General features: G+C 45.5%; 3 protein-coding genes across 3 annotated transcripts in view; 1 reads left to right on the top strand and 2 right to left on the bottom strand.

The window, feature by feature from the left end:
- Positions 1-218: 218 nt before the first annotated feature.
- Positions 219-6,840, bottom strand: LOC141218901 (uncharacterized). The gene is made up of 3 exons (XM_073665953.1): positions 6,767-6,840; positions 6,479-6,569; positions 219-1,997 (listed from the first exon to the last, which is right to left on the bottom strand). The coding sequence occupies exon 3, from the start codon at positions 1,755-1,757 to the stop codon at positions 333-335; it is 1,425 nt and encodes a 474-aa protein (XP_073522054.1). The 5' UTR covers positions 1,758-1,997; positions 6,479-6,569; positions 6,767-6,840; the 3' UTR covers positions 219-332.
- Positions 6,841-6,930: 90 nt separating this feature from the next.
- LOC141218921 (gastrula zinc finger protein XlCGF66.1-like) overlaps positions 6,931-17,000 on the bottom strand; it is a 384,436-nt gene continuing 374,366 nt past the window's right edge. The window contains exons 2-4 of the mRNA XM_073665975.1: positions 7,464-7,613; positions 7,155-7,334; positions 6,931-7,071 (exon numbers count right to left, since the gene is read on the bottom strand). Of these exons, the coding sequence (XP_073522076.1) occupies positions 6,931-7,071; positions 7,155-7,334; positions 7,464-7,556 (414 nt within the window). The 5' untranslated portion in view covers positions 7,557-7,613. The remainder of the gene's footprint in view (positions 7,072-7,154; positions 7,335-7,463; positions 7,614-17,000) is intronic.
- LOC141218922 (uncharacterized) overlaps positions 9,374-17,000 on the top strand; it is a 48,712-nt gene continuing 41,085 nt past the window's right edge. The window contains exons 1-2 of the mRNA XM_073665976.1: positions 9,374-9,500; positions 12,103-12,245. Coding sequence (XP_073522077.1) covers positions 9,374-9,500; positions 12,103-12,245 — 270 coding nt within the window. The remainder of the gene's footprint in view (positions 9,501-12,102; positions 12,246-17,000) is intronic.

Below are 17,000 nucleotides of genomic sequence, written 5' to 3' on the forward strand. Positions count from 1 at the left end.
TGAATTGAGCAGCCCAAAGAGGCGTGCCCAGTTCACAGCTAATGTGGCTACAATGTTCAGATAGGGTCGGCATCCGACCGCTGAAGCCTATGTTCAGGGCTGCCGTATTTGAAGTAGTGTGAGTGTAGTGTAGTAACTCTTACACTCCTGAAAAGCAAGATGGCAGCCCCCAGTAGCTGCAAAACAAATTAATAAAAAATAAACTATAAATACTGGGCACTTGAAAATATGTTATAACATTAAGGAATTTAACATTTCAATTTATTTTACATAATGTAAAAATGCAGCACCTTCCCTTTAAGAGTTGATTTCCGTGTAAACCATTTCCCACATTAAGAACATGAAAATGGCTTCTTGTCTGTGTGAATACTTTGGTGACTAAGAAGTGATGATTTCTTCACAAAACATTTCCCACATTCTGAACAGGAAAAAGGCTTCTCCCCTGTGTGAGTTCTCTGGTGATTAACCAAATATGATTTCTGGTTAAAATATTTCCCACATTCTGAACAGGAAAAAGGCTTCTCCCCTGTGTGAGTTCTCTGGTGATTAACCAAATCTGATTTCTGCATGAAACATTTCCCACATTCTGAACAGGAAAAAGGCTTCTCCTCTGTGTGAGTTCTCTTGTGCTTAACCAAATCTGATTTCTGGATGAAACATTTCCCACATTCTGAACAGGAAAAAGACTTCTCCCCTGTGTGAATTATCTTGTGCTTAAGCAAACATGAGTTCCGGCTAAAATATTTCCCACATTCTGAACAGGAAAAAGGCTTCTCCCCTGTGTGAGTTCTCTTGTGCTTAACCAAATCTGATTTCTGCATGAAACATTTCCCACATTCTAAACAGGAAAAAGGCTTCTCCCCTGTGTGAGTTCTCTGGTGATTAACCAAATATGATTTCTGGTTAAAATATTTCCCACATTCTGAACAGGAAAAAGGCTTCTCCCCTGTGTGAGTTCTCTGGTGATTAACCAAATCTGATTTCTGCATGAAACATTTCCCACATTCTGAACAGGAAAAAGGCTTCTCCTCTGTGTGAGTTCTCTTGTGCTTAACCAAATCTGATTTCTGCATGAAACATTTCCCACATTCTGAACAGGAAAAAGGCTTCTCCTCTGTGTGAGTTCTCTTGTGCTTAACCAAATCTGATTTCTGCATGAAACATTTCCCACATTCTGAACAGGAAAAAGGCTTCTCCCCTGTGTGGGTTCTCTGGTGATTAACCAAATCTGATTTCTGGTTAAAACATTTCCCACATTCTAAACAGTAAAAAGGCTTTTCCCCTGTGTGAGTTCTCTGGTGATTAACCAAATATGATTTCTGGTTAAAATATTTCCCACATTCTGAACAGGAAAAAGGCTTCTCCCCTGTGTGAATTCTCTTGTGCTTAAGCAAACCTGAGTTCCGGCTAAAACATTTTCCACATTCTGAACAGGAAAAAGGCTTCTCCCCTGTGTGAGTTCTCTGGTGATTAACCAAAGTTGATTTGCGGCTAAAACATTTTCCACATTCTGAACAGGAAAAAGGCTTCTCTGCTGTGTGAGTTCTCTGATGTCTGATTAAAATTGATTTCTCTGTAAAACATTTTACACATTCTGAACAAGAAAATGGCTTCTCCTCTGTGTGACTTCTCTGGTGATTAACAAGATTTGACTTCTGGTTAAAAAATTTCCCACACTTGAAACAAAAAAATCTATTCTCTGCTGTGTGAATGCTTTGATGTTTAAGAAAAGACTTTGAGGGAAAAACTATTTCCATATTCTGAACATGAAAATGGCTTCTTTGAATTAGGAGCAGTTTGTTTTTTAATGCTTATTTTGTGACTTTGACTTTCCTTAGTAGTCAGTAATGATTCAGATGACAGATCTTTGCTGTGAAGGGATGATGGTATATCTGGAATAATGGCATTCAATTCAATTGTATCTTGCGGATTCTCAAGATCATCTGATTTAAAAATTGAAGATGTCAGCTGTTCCTCTGATCTCCTGGTACAGTCATCTGCCAAGAATAAAACCAATTATTATTTATGAATAACATATCCTTAAAATTTATATTGATGAACATTTCTATTTAAACTCTCCGTAAAAATGTACTTTATGTAAAAGTATCATTATTTACCAAGAAAACGTCACAGAAAAATCAGCCTTACCAACACCAAATCAGATAACAAATGCACTAGCATTTTAGTGTTGGTTGGGTGTACTGGGGTGTCTGTCCATGTGGGGTGCACTTATATAGTGCTGGGCAGCCCTCCTGATCTAATAGTATGGACATCATCACTATCCTAAGCCAGACACTGTGCATCACACCTACCTGTGTGACTGGCGTCCTATGCAAGCTTCATCTGTGTGCATCTTTAATACTAGGCAACCACCCCCTCCATGAATTGGTAGGTTTGTGAGTGGTTGCGCCATCAGTATTTTGCACCTGCGCTGCCCCCACCTTTATCATGGGCATCTTCTGCATCCTGCTAGTGCATTTGTTATATGATTTGGGGTTAGTAAGGCTGTATCTTTTTCTGTGATTTTTTTTTAAAGTTTGCCTTATGTTATCCGACTTTATTCACCAGGACAATAATGTAACATACCTGGCGGCGTCCTTGCATAGTGGTCCATCTCCCACTGTGCAAGAGCGCGCACTTGATCTCCAGTCCAGTCTGCTAGCCTGGCTTCCCTCCATGCTGTTTGCTTGCCTCTGTTTCTGCTGCTTAAGGGCGGCGCCCGATCACTTCCTGTTTCTTGTACCTGCTGCGGGCACACCCCTTGTGCGTCCTCAGCCTATTGCTGTCTGTCACCTGGTATTTAACCCAGCTCCTCCCAGGAAACCCTGCCTGAGCATTGTGTTTCATTCAGTGTGCTCTTGCACTCTGAATGTGCCAGGTCCCTTTCTGTGTTTGCTTGCCTGCCTTTCCTGGAGGCTGTATTTCCAGGCCTGTCTGAACACGCTCCTAGCCTGTTCCTTCCGCCTTCTAGGGGCTGCATACCTAGACGCGCTCCTGTATCTTGCTACTGTGTCTGTTCTTGTCTGAATACTCTTCTAGCCTGTTTCCTGTTTTTCTCTATGTCCGTACCTTTCCTTTTTCTGCAGAGTCCGAACTCGTACCTAACTCCTGTTCGCTGTCACTGTACTCCCGTTTGTGAGTTTGTGGTCCACTCGCTACTTCACTGCAAGTACCCTGTGGGTATCTGGTTCTGCCTTTCCCTTCCTGTCTGTTCCGTGTGAACAGAGCCCTGTCCCTCTGCCCAGCCTCGCTCTCCGCTCCTGCGGTTCTCGTCCCGCTCTGACCCTTTGCTCGCTGCTCCGGCAGTCTCGCTCTGCTCTGACCCTTTGCTCGCTGCTCCGGCAGTCTCGCTCTGCTCTGACCCTTTGCTCGCCGCTCTGGCAGTCTCGCTCTGCTCTGACCCTTTGCTCGCCGCTCCGGCAGTCTCGCTCTGCTCTGACCCTTTGCTCGCCGCTCCGGCAGTCTAGCTCTGCTCTGACCCTTTGCTCGCTGCTCCGGCAGTCTAGCTCTGCTCTGACCCTTTGCTCGCTGCTCCGGCAGTCTCGCTCTGCTCTGACCCTTTGCTCACCGCTCCAGGCGGTCTCGTCCTGCTCTTCTCTCGCTCACCACTCTAGGCGGTCTCGTCCTGCTCTTCTCTCGCTCACCACTCTAGGCGGTCTCGTCTTGCCCTGCTCTCGCTCACCACTCTGGGCGGCCTCACTCTGCTGTGTTTGTCCGCCACGTCTGTGGTTCTGTTCCTGAGTCCCAGTGTGTACTGGGTCCTATCCCGCCTGTGTTCCTACCTTCTAGTGCCTCCCTGTCTGCACTCTAGCCGTGCTTGCCTGTACCCCCCTGCCTGCATACCCGCCTGCCGGCATACCAGTCGTGCCTGCCTATACCCACCAGTCTGTGTGCCAGCCTAGCCTGTCTGTTCCTGTGTTCCCCGGTGTGGGTCAACAGCAGTGTCTGGGGTCTGTCCTGGAGTAGCACCTGGTCCCTCTGCTCGGTTCCCCCTTGGTGCACTGGCGTCGTATGCCGTCGTGCGACCCTGGTCGGATCGGGTGAATATTTAGTTACGCCCCTCCAGGCATTCACTCTCCGGCACGGTCCAGTGGAATCACTACATATACACGCACAAGCCGCTCAGCCCGGGCGTGTGCATTACAAATAACATTTCACAGACTAATAGAAGTCCCCTCTCAGGTCTATCATCTCTCAATGGAAAACCAGGTTTCCACATTATTAGTGGCTCAAAGACTCTTGAAAATCAACATGGCTTCCATAAACCAATCCAGCAATATCCACTCTCCCAAAGTCAGATCTCCCCCTCGCTTCTGAGCCTTGCAGTGTGCCCAAACGACATTTAGCATCCATGTATTTGACATTACTATAGTGAGAAGAACCCACTTAATTGATGGTGTGTGTCTCCTGGAGAACAATCTGGGCACAATGTGTTGGGTAATGAAATTATATATTTGTAATTTTCAATCTCCAACATTTCCAGAAAGTGCCTGTGGAGTCAAAATAGTCACTACTCCTATAGATTATTTCACGGAGGGTTATAATTTCCAAAATGGAGTCACTTTATGGTGATTTCTACTGCTCTGGTTTTCTGCAATTTGGTCACATTAGGGCTTGTGCAAATGGTGGGTCCCATCTCCCCTGGGATCTGCTCCTGCAACGTCTGCTTCTGTCACCAGGAGCTGCCTTAATCATTCTGCAGGCGGCGCTGGTGATGGAAGAGACGTCAGAACCAGAAGCTCTGGGCGCACAGGCTCTGTCCAGCCACTAAGATTAGGGTTGCTGGGACCAGTAGTACCATCCAGTCAGGCAGTATGGGTGTGTGTGCTGTCCAGCCGGAGTAATCTGCTTCCTGCTTCAGCCAACTGGAAAGCACCGCACCCTACTAAAGCTGGAAGCAAATTGCCGGAAGCTGCCAGATACAGCCTTGTTCTCCTCTGGTTCAGTCCTCTGTGCTCAGCTCCCGGCTTGTGTATTTGTTTCCTGTTATGACCCTGGTAAGTTTACTGACTACTCTTGTGTGATTTTGTATTTTCTCTGACCTCCATGTTCTGATCTGACTACTTGACTATTCTTCTTGCCATCTCACACCACAGACCATTAGGTAACACTGCGGCCCAAGCTCAGGGGGTCTCTGTCTATGTCCAAATCCATGTAGAGGGGTTAAAGTGTGATGAGCAAGGCAAACCCTGAGATCTGGAAAATGGAGTTGATAGCGCCAAGCCTATTCGTGGTAGCCATCTTTTGAGCTGCCAGGTGACCACGAACAGTGTCCCCAATACATTGTGTCTGCAATCTATTAGCTAAGTGTCGCTCCTCCCCTTCTCAACCTGCCATGTGCCCAGACAGTAGTGTGCAACTGTATATAGGGTATTGTTGGATTCAAGAGAAGTTGGAATATAATTTGTAAGGTCCATTTGTTACTATTATCCTTTGTGAAGAATTCCAAAGTTATCAGCAAAGTGGCACACGTCAGATTTGAAAAATGGGCCCTGATAGGAACAAAAAACTGGCTGCAGCAGGAAGGGGTTAAATCAGAGTATTTTGGGAACCAACTACTGTAGTCAAAACTGTGAGTATAGACAAAAACACATCTACTGAAATGATCAAACTCATCAGTCTCCATCAGTAAGTAGTGAGTAACTAATGGTGAAATCTCTCTGGGGTAATTGGAGTATGGGGCTCGGTGGCTCTTGGGAATCTAAACTATAGTAAGGAACAATATTTTCTGTCGGATGAGTTTCAAGAAGAAATATTAGACGTTCAAAGAGAACTTTTTATAATACTGCAGAGCTGAGGTGTCTTAAATTTAGCTTAGAGATATATCATGGCACAGGTGTAATGTTTTCTGTATAGTTTATCACAGTCCTGTTTGAAGTTAGTCGGTTTTAAAAGAAATTGAAAACTCAGGATAAAGGGAAACTCTGTTGTTATTGTACAGAAATTCACACTTGGCCCTCACTCCACATTTAATGTTATAGATCATAAAAGTAAAGTTTGCCAAGAAAGACTGGACCTGGTCTTGTAGGGACCATATGAGAACATTAAATAGCACAGAAGGGAGAGAAGGTAGATTCATCCAATAAGATATCAGGGTTCTAGGAAGCCAATAGCATCATCACCCTCTACTTTCTCTTACAGGCCCATCATAATATTTTTCTTCAAGCGATTTTCTAACTTGTCAGCACTTTCTATGTACGCTGTCATTTGGCTTTGTGGTTTACAAATCGGGGCAGGTAACGGTCAGCGTCTCCTAATCCCAGGGGGAAGGTGGATCCTCCAGGTTGTAAGTTCTATGGAAAAGGGCTTTCAAGGCCCAAAATCATTTGAACAGTTTTGGGTGGAGAATGTTTTGGTCTAGTGGCAAAATGGTGATCACACGATTGTGATACAGCCGGACTACACCACTGATAAAGCAGCCACAGCCGCTGACTGAGAAGAATCTGTGACTTCTCTGCATTTAGTGGTCACTACTCACCTGGGTAGTCATATGTAGGAATCTCCTCTTTACACCGCTCATCATCCCTCACATATGTCTCTGTAGTATCAATATGGGTCAGATCTTCACCCTGAAACAAATATTATAAAAGTCACAAATAGATGAGAAGTTATATCTATGATCAGCTCTAATCCTGCCATCTCCACCGTTCTCATTACACAAGTATAAAACATATAATACTGGTGGATAAATCACCACCGAACACAAGACCTTCACAGCCGTCTACACATCATAGGGGAGATCTCATGACACCTTCTCTCCATCTACCTGATGATCCTGAGGAACATTGGGATCTTCTTCTTTACAGTCATGTGGAAGAAGAGGATGGGGACATCTGTCTCATGTTGTCCTCTTACTGGATATATCTGGAGGAAACACGTATAGGGACTGAATTCATTCTTTACATACAGATAATTATAGGCTGTGTGTATTTAGTCCTCTCTATTACCTGATGATATGAGGGTTTGGGGAACCTCCATCATGATGTCTTTGTACAAATCTTTGTGTTCTTCTAAATACTCCCACTCCTCCATGGAGAAATAGACAGCAACATCCTGACATCTTATAGGAACCTGACACATACAATGATACAGTCATCCCCCCGATCCTTTCATAGTGTTACTGTATAATGTCCCAGTATTCCTAGCAGTGTCACCTCTCCAGTCAGCAGCTCGATCATCTTGTAGGCGAGTTCTAGGATCTTCTGGTCATTGATGTCCTCATGTATCAAGGGGTGAGATGGAGGCCCTGTGATTGGGCTCAGGGGTCTTTCCCATCCCTCAGACACAGGGGCCTGACAGCGTACACTAGAGGTCTTCTTCACTAATGTGTAATCCTGGTTATGGAGAGACACATTAATAAATCTCACTACAGACATTTCCAGAGTCCTCACCTCTCCAGTTCTGTCCATCTGTTATTCCCATAGATAAGAATGATGCAATGTGACGTCATCAGAATCTCTCACCTCTCCAGTAAGCCGGAAGAGGATCTCTAGGGTGAGGTGTAATATCCTCTCCACCATCTTGTCTCTGTCCATATCCATCTTTGATGAGTCCATAAGGAAAATTCTCTTAAATAGAAGATCTTCACTGAGAGGATCTGATATTGTAGGGACCTGAATGAGAAGATGATGAGCCTATGTAACATCATAAAAATCCTGTGTAATAATACAATTACTGGAGATAATAAAAGGAAACATATGAGGAGATATATTATTTTACAGTATTTAGTTTTCTTCTTTACATCTAGTAATAAAACCTATATATTTTAGGCCACAGACAGCAAGCAGTTTCTTTCTTGGAGTCTGTAGCTGAACACGTTTCTCAAAGACTCATCTGCCATAAAGCTAATTCTCGCCTCATTTACCAACACTGCAATCGGCATTAGCAATACTGCAGGAGACATTCAATACACATAATATGAGAAATAACTACTTCATGATGAGGACGACATATTCATCTTCTACTACGGCTCTAGAAACATATTTAGCCAGAGTCCATCACTGACTACATCTTCACCGGTCGTCTATATGAATGTTTCCCGTCTTCCCCGGACTATAATCTTCTATCACGTTAGATCTCATGTCTGATTCACACACAGAAGTTTGAGGCCGACACATGGTAAGGTTTTTGTTATACATAGCAGGCCTATCCCAAATGGGTTCACCTTGCCATGGTGGGATAGCTTTCATGCTATTTTTGATCAAAAACAGTGTTGCTAAGAACCCTATTTTATTTAAATGCACTTTTGCTTTTAATTTATTTATTTACAGCATGCTTTATGACTATTTTTCTTCTTATAGGTTTTATTTCTGATTAATGGCCCTAGTAAACATACATTTATGTGCTGCATGGATACCAACTAAAACCAAGCTCAAATTCTGTGTTTTTTCATGGACACCATAGTGGCCGTGTGGGCTACTACTATGGATGGTACGCCTCTAACTATACAACTATCATGTGTTAAAAATCTCATAGGTCCTGGATTCATTAGTATCTGCACGAAGAATGGGGCTTAGTGAGTATTTATTAAAGGGAATCCACTCTACCGACTACCCCATGGCTGATTAAAGGGAATCTGTCACCCGCTGGGACTTATCTGACCTCTAATATGGACATACAGGTGATAGAAATGTGAATCTATACATCTATGTCTCATATTGGAGGTCTCGTGCAGAGGTTCTATTGTCCCGGATGTCCCCATGAAATATTTAAGTATTGCAGGTCTTGCCCTACGTGCCAGTTAACCACTCCTACCTCTCACTTTCGAAGTCACCTCGTGCCATTTGCCCATTATTGAAGTGCCGTTCGAGAGAATTGATATAGACTTGGTCGGTCCCCTGGTTGAATCTGCTCGTGGGCATAAATATATATTGGTTATCCTGGACTATGCCACACGCTATCCTGAAAAGATTCCACTGAGAAACTCCTCTGCAAAGAGTATAGCCTGCAAGTTGGTCCACGTGTTTTCCCAAACAGGCTTACCAAAGGGAGATACTCACCGACCAGGTAACTCCCTTTATGAGTAAGGTGATGAGGGAGTTATGCAAAGTCCTGCAAATCTCCCAACTGAGGATTTCAGTATACCATCCTCAGACAGATGGCCTTGTCGAACGGTTTAACAAGACTCTGAAGAGTATGCTGAGGAAGGTCATAGAAAGGGACGGTAGAAACTGGGACTGTCTCCTACCATATCTGTTCTCCATCTGAGAGGTTCCACAGGCCTCTACAGGGTTCTCGCCATTCGAACTCCTGCATGGCCGACATCCACGGGGTCTCCTGGATGTCGCAAAGGAAACCTGGGAAGCAGAGGTCACGCCCCACAGGAGCGTTATCGAGCACGTCGCTCTGATGTAGGAGATGATTGCAAAAGGTGATGCCCATCGTAAAAGAACATCTCCTCCAGACACAAGAAGTTCATGCCAGAGTCAACAACTGGTCAGCCAGAGTGAGGCAACTCAATCCGGGAGACCAAGTCCTCGTGCTAATTCCTACGGTGGAAAGTAAGTTCTTGGCTAAGTGGCAAGGGACATATGAGGTGTTGGAAAAAGTGGGTGAAGTGAACTACAAGGTTCATCAACCGGGACGACGTAAGCCATACCAGATATACCACGTCAACCTCATCAAGCCGTGGCAAGACAGAGAAGCTGTGGAAGCTCCATGCTTGCTGGGCAACCCAGAAGGTGACGTTGGCGCAATAGCGGAAACGCTAATGAAGGCTGAGAAACAGCAGTGTCGGGAGTTGCTGCAGAAGAACCAGGATCTGTTCTCGGAATTGTCGGGCTGCACAAGGTTCATAGAACACGAGATTCTGACGGAGCCACATGTGCGGGTGAACTTGAAGCCCTATCGGATACCGGAGGAGCAACGAGAGTTGATCTCCAAAAGAGGTGGCTCGTATGCTGAAGCTCGGTATCATTGAAGAATCCAAGAGCGGTTGTCGAGCCCGATCGTCTAGGTCCCAAAGCCCGATGGTGAGTGGAGATTCTGCAACGACTATCGGAAGTTGAAAGAGGGCTCCAAATTTGACGCATATCCCATGCCATGCGTCAATGAGCTGATCGAGAGGCTTGGGCCAGCAAGGTAAATAACCACCTTGGATCTGACGAAGGGATATTGGCAGATCCCCATGGCACAGGGAGCCAAAGAGAAGACTGCGTTTTCTACGCCGGACGGATGCTTCCAGTATATCTAGATGCCGTTTGGACTGCAGGGGGCCACTGCAACCTTCCAGAGAGCCATGGATCGCATGCTTGCATCCCATAAGAAATATGCCGCAGCATACCTGGACGATATTATTATCTTTAGACCAGACTGGGAGAGTCATCTGGAAGAAGTCCAGGCTGTGTTTGATGCTCTGAGGAAGGCAGGGTTTTCAATAAACCCGAAGAAATGTGCCATGGGGAAATAAGAAGCCAAGTACCTCGGATATGTAGTGGGTAGAGGCAAGATAAAACCCCAAATTACTAAAGTGGACCGCTGTAGAAAAAGCAAGTCAGAGCCTTCTTGGGAATCGTGGGATACTACAGAAAATTCATCCCAAACTTCGCCATGATGGCCGCAACCCTGACTGACCTCCTTTAAAGGGACAAAATCAGCCATGGACAAGTGGACTGCAGAGGCGGAGATGGCCTTTCAAGAGATGAAACTGGCTCTGTGTAGGCAACCGATCCTGGTTGCCCCGGACTTCAAGAAGGAGTTTATACTCCAGACAGATGCCTCAGATGTCGGTTTAGGAGCAGTCCTTTCCCAGGAGATACACAGGGAGGAGCACCCTGTCCTCTACCTGAGTAGAAAGCTGTCCTCCTGCAAGAAAAATTATTCAGTCATAGAGTAGGAGTGCTTGGTCATAAAATGGGCAGTGGACACCTTACGGTACTATCTGTTAGGTCGAAAATTTAAATTAGTATCCAACTATGCCCTACTCAGATGGATAACGGAAACAAAGGGAAAAATGCCAGGGTCACCCGCTGGTTTATAGCCCTACAGGACTTCCACTTCCATGTAGAACATAGAGCAGGGAAGCTACATGGTAAAGCCGATGCCCTCTCCAGAATCCCTTGTCTGGTAGAAGAAGGTCCCAAGCCCCATGGCTTAAGGCAGAGGGGGGATGCATGTAAGGTGGCTAATGGTCGCGTAGTCGATGGGAGTTATCACAGAGATGGATAGTCTCTGTGATGTAACCCGGAGTGTTTCTCTAGGGCACATAAGCACTAAGAGGATCGTTTGGTGCACCTGGGAGCCGGGTTAAGGGTAGCTAAAAGAGAATGGGCGGGTCCAGCTACCCACATACCTCACCTCTGGGTGTGGTTAACAGCCTATAAAATGGAGGCTGCTGTTTGGCACATGGTCTGTGTGTTTGGAGGGAGAAGACCTCCTGTGTATGTTTGTCTTCAGACCAAGCCAGGACACTGGACGCTACCCCAGCTTGTGTGCCACACAAGCCTGGCTGAGCAGAGACCTGCTAAGAACATTTACTTTGTTTGCCTGATCTAAAGGCTATTTGCTTTTCTGTTTGGCTTCTGGGTTTATGAAGCAATAAACCCACATGAACTTTTAAAGGAACATGCCTCATGTTTTCCTCCCGTCGCACCCAAGTGAGAAAAACCCCTACGATATGTATAAAGGAAAGGGTATGGTACTCAGAGAATGTTTCAATAATCCGCCTCAATGCGTTTCCCCAATAGGTTCATCAGGAGGCTTGATACAGTGATGATAATTCATGATGTTCAGCATAGTGTGCCTAATACTGTATCAAGAAAACTTCGGCACACCAGTAATTATGCTTGAAAAAGTTTTACATTTTTATTCACATGTGCCCCTTGTTTCACAAAACAGGGCGTAAGAGGTGGCAATCGGATTAGAAGGTTGAAGGAGCGTGAATCCTTCTGGATTCACACCCTTCAGACCTTATATCCCAAGGTCTCAATAGGGAATATGAAACACTGTTTTGATCATCAGTATTAAAATGCATGTACTTTACAATAAGTAGGTTCTATTATTGTTTTCCTATATCGTCTATTTGTCCACACTGTATATAATTTGTCTTATTCAAGGTTCATAAACTATATTTCTCATCTGTTTTCTCCTCTCTTTCATATTTAGGTCACCCATTAATATTACCAGTGTCCCATCTCACTGCATTCCAGGGTGCCTGGCTAATAACGGATTTTCACTCCCTCATTCATAAAGGACCGCACTTTCTCCGTTTATTAATGGATAACTACTATTTTCTGTGCACCTTGATGGTGGGTTTCCTTCCCCTTTAATCACTGTGCACGCACCTGCACACTACATTGGTGACTCAGTTCCTCCCCCTTGCAGTATAACGCTACGATGTAGCGGAGGCTATGGAACGCATATGCGTTCCACCGCTCCCGGAAGTCACGAGTCATGTGACAGGAAGTCGCGATACACGTGACTTGAAGGACCTGTAGGTCCTCAAGGCATTAGTACATAGCGCGCTCTGTTCATGCAGAACGCGCCTCCACCAGAACCACCAATGAGACTGCGGGACTGAATATAAAAGGAATTAGTATTCCACACTTCCCCACAGCACGTGCAGCCTTATCCACCCTCACCCCAGGCACAGGTATGATACCACTAATGAATAAATGGGACCGTGAGTGTTTTTTTTATATATATACTAGCCACTGCTGACCTTGTATGCTATCTTGAGAATATAATCCATATTTTTGTGTTACATAGGACACTTCCAGCTCTCTAACTCTGAGTGAGACAGCATTCTCAAACTGGTAATATGAACCTCATTTTGTGTACAACTAGTTCCAGTTAATGTATTGGTAGACCCTTTGGCCTCCCATGAGGTATAGATCCACTAGCATATAATTTGACCCATATAGAGTTTTTCCTATAAAACTTAGCTTCTTCTGTTTTTTTCTATTCTATGGAATAATAGACCCGAATTTTGGTGCATACTATATATAGACTTTACCATATCCATGTATTTTTGCTTTCCTGTTGTTCACACATTATATAATGGAATTCAATGTATATGGATTTCCGCATTAATTATTCGTTTGTTTATGTCTAGTGATGACCCTGAGAAAGACCGTCCTAAAGGTCGAAACGTTGGTCTGCTTTACTATTATTTTGGGCTTACGCCCTGTTTTGTGAAACAAGGGGCACATGTAAATAAAAATTTAAAACTTTTTCAAGCATAATTACTGGTGTGCCAAAGTTTTCTTGATACAGTATATACATTTTTTCTTCTGAGCACCCACCACAAACAGTGAGCGACCCCTCATTCTTCTGCTACTTAGTGTGCCTAATAGCCAGGTGTCCATGTTTAAATAGCCCACTTCATCCAAAACCCCTCCCAGACTAGGAGGCCCATTCCCATTCCTAGAGAATTGTCACAGGATATACAGAATGGAGTCTGTCTACAATAATGTACTGCACCTAAGCTACTTCTCATGAGCTAGAGGTCTGATAATGTCCATCCCCTAGTGTGCATGTCGGGAAGTGACGTGCTTTACACTGAAACGCCAGATAAACTGATTGCCGCCGCGCCACTCATACATGTGACTGTGCATGCCCATAGTTATCATTCCACGCAGGAGCGCCTCTAGGATCATTGTCCACAAATGCGCATGCCCAGATGTCTGCATTCCACGCCGGAGCACACATGGTATAGGATTGCATTCCACGAACAGAAAAGTCCTCTCTCTGAGATCAGTGTCATGGGAGACTAAAAACAAGTATTGCACATCCTCCCATCATGCAACAGGCATGTAGATCTACTTTATCGCTACAAAAAATATGGGACGGTGGCCCACAGTATATTCCTAAATGGTCATATTTGACCCCTATTGCATAATTAGAGATTAACAAGTGTGGTGATCCTTGTGTATTACTAAACAGTGTTATGCACACGCCATGGCTGACTGGCGTGTGCGTGATTTAGTGATTCCACTGTGCCATGAACCGGAAAGTGCCTGGAGGGGCGTAACTAAGCGTCAACCCGATCCGACCAAGGTGGCACGACGGCTAACGACGCCGTGCACCAGGGTGGAACCGAGCAGAGGGACCAGGTGCTACTCCAGGCCAGACCCCGGACACGGCTGTTGACCCACACCGGGGAATACAGGAACAGGCAGGTTAGGCTGGCACACGGACAGGTGGGAATTGGCAGGCACGGCTGGCATGCAGACAGGTGGGCACTGGCAGGCACGGCTGGAGTGCAGACAGGAGGATACTGGCAGGCACGGCTGGTATGCAGACAGGAGGGTACTGACAAGTACGGTTGGCGTGCAGACGGGGAGGTACTAGCAGGTTGGAGCACAGGCTGGATAGGGTCCAGTACAAACTGGGATTCAGGAACAGAACCGCAGATGAGGTAGACAAGCAGAGCAGAGAGGAACCGCTGGAGCGGTGGGCAAGGCGGAGCAGAGAGGTACCGCGGGAGCGGTGAGCAAGCAGGGCAGGGAGAAACCGCCGGAGCGGTGAGCAAGGCAGAGCAGGCAGGAACCGCCGGGGCGGTGAGCAAGGCAGAGCAAGCAGGAACCGCCGTAGCGGTGAGCAAGGCAGAGCAGGCAGGAACCGCCGTAGCGGTGAGCAAGGCAGAGCAGGCAGGAACCGCCGTAGCGGTGAGCAAGGCAGAGCAGGCAGGAACCGCCGTAGTGGTGAGCAAGGCAGAGCAGGAAGGAACCGCCGGAGCGGTGAGCAAGGCAGAGCAGGAAGGAACCGCCTGAGCGGTGAGCAAGGCAGAGCAGAGAGGACAGGGCTCTGTTCACACTGAACAGACTGGAAGGGAAAAGCAGAACCAGATACACACAAGGTACTTGCAATGAAGTAGCGAGTGGACTCCAAACTCACAACAGAAGTACAGAGACAACGAGTAGGAGTTAGGTGCAGGTTCAGAGACTGCAGGAAAAGGGAAGATACGGACACAGAGACAAACAGGCTAGGAGAGTGTTCAGACAGGAACTGACACTGCAACAAGATACAGGAGCGAGTCTGGGTATATAGCCCCCAGAGAGGCGGACAAACAGGCTAGGAGTGTTCAGACAGGCCTGGGAATACAGCCCCCAGGTTGGTGGACAGGCAAGAGCAGAACGGGACGGGACGGGACCTGGCACATCAGAGGCAAGGAGCCCTCTAAAGGTAAGAGTTTCTCAGGCACCAGCTTCAGGGTGGAGCTGGTTTAAATATCCAGTGACAGACAGCAATAGGCTGGAGACGCATTAGGGGTGTGCCCACAGCAGCTACAAGAAACAGGAAGTAACCGGGCCGCCGCCCTAAGCAGTCAGGACAGGGACAAGCAGACAGCAAGAACAGAAACCAGGCTGGCAGACTGAACTGAAGATTAAGTTTGCGATCTTGCATAGTGGGAGATGGTGCACTATGCAAGTACGCCGCCAGGTATGTTACAAATAGTATGTGGGATATAACTGATAAGAAATAATTCTGATATAGAAGCTCAGATATCTTGATGAAGTAAAACAATATGTGAACCTCATTCACAGGGAACTGAGTAGCAATGGGTAGAGTATAAAACCCAAAAATGTAATCCAGAATGGGGCTGTATTCATACAAAACAGGCATAGGAAATTTGCTCATTCAGTCCCTTAGGGGTGCCTGAATCCAGTTTGGAAATCCACTCAATTTCTTTTTTGAGGATACATCTATTGTGATCACCTCCTCTCACATTGGGTTTAACCACCTGAATGATACAAAAGGAGAGGTCTCCGGTTTCACCTCAGTGTACACTGTTCACGTGTCTCACTAATGGGGTGACCTGACCATGGCGTATTTCGCCCAAATGCTCCTCCACCCGCCATATAGACTTCCTCTTAGTCGTGCATACATAATCTAGGGGGCAGGTGCATGTGGCCATATATACAAGTCCTGAAGTTTTACAGTTGGAAAAATCCCTCTGGAAAAAGGTTTCACCTATAGAGGAACTCGAGAAAGATTTACATGGTCTCATCCAATTACATGTACAACTTTCTCCACATCTAAAGAAACCACAGATTCTTCTATCTAGCCAAGTCCACTTGGGTGCAGGTTTTTATAGAAACTATGCACTAAACGGTCCATAATTGACCAACCCTTTCTGAAAGTTATTGTGGGAGTAGATCCCACAGCACCCTCAGGTCCAGGTCGGTCAGGGCTTTCTGAGTATATTAAAGCTAAGGTCACTTTGATTGTCACAAGTTCCTATTACTGGTGTTATCCCATATTTTTCTTGGTGTCTTGGTTAGGTATGGAGGAGTGTCTGTCTCTCCTTTGTTTCTGCAAACGATCGTGTGGAATCCAAAATGTACTGTGGGTACCTTTTTCCATGAATTTGGTGTTCATGTCTATTGCCTGTATATTAACATCTGTGACATTAGAGCAGTTTCATCTCAACTGTAAAAATTGGCCCGTGGATATTGCTTTTTTTTTTTTTTAAAGGATGATGGGGTGGTGACTATCCCACTTCAATAGTTTATTAGTGCTTGTAGGTTTATGGCAGTGGAGTGTCCTTAGGGTCCCATCCCGTTCTTTCTTGATTAGTACATCCAGGAAAGAGAACTGGTAATAATTAAACTCTGATGTAAATCTAAGATCGACTCTATGGATATTGAGTTCTCTAACAAATTCAAGAAATTCTTCACTCGTCTCTGACTAGATGATAAAAATAGTGCCAATATATCTATACCATACCCCAATATATGGATGCCATCACATAGGATCATCCCAGAATATTGTGATTTCCTCCCACCAGCCCAGGAATAAGTTAGCATACGAGGGGGCACAGAGGCTCCCCATCGCAGTACCCCTGAGCTGGAGGAAGTACTTCCTGTCAAAAAGAAAGAAATTATGAGTAAGAGTGAATTTTAGAAGATCCTCCATGAAGTCATTATGTCTGCTACACTCTATTGACCTCGATTTCAAGATATATCTTACTCCTCTGATACCATCCTCATGCGGTATATTACTGTACAAAGCCTCGATATCTAGTAAGGCCTGATCCCCTACATGCATGTATACATGCT

This window comes from Phyllobates terribilis, unplaced genomic scaffold, assembly GCF_046119375.1.
Source record: "Phyllobates terribilis strain yellow unplaced genomic scaffold, ASM4611937v1 Scaffold_251__1_contigs__length_2838608, whole genome shotgun sequence".
Classification (NCBI taxonomy): Eukaryota; Metazoa; Chordata; class Amphibia; order Anura; family Dendrobatidae; genus Phyllobates; species Phyllobates terribilis.

Bases quoted from the DNA above. Each gene is read 5' to 3' on its own strand.
- LOC141218901 (XM_073665953.1), bottom strand. From the start codon at position 1,757: ATGGAAATAGTTTTTCCCTCAAAGTCTTTTCTTAAACATCAAAGCATT.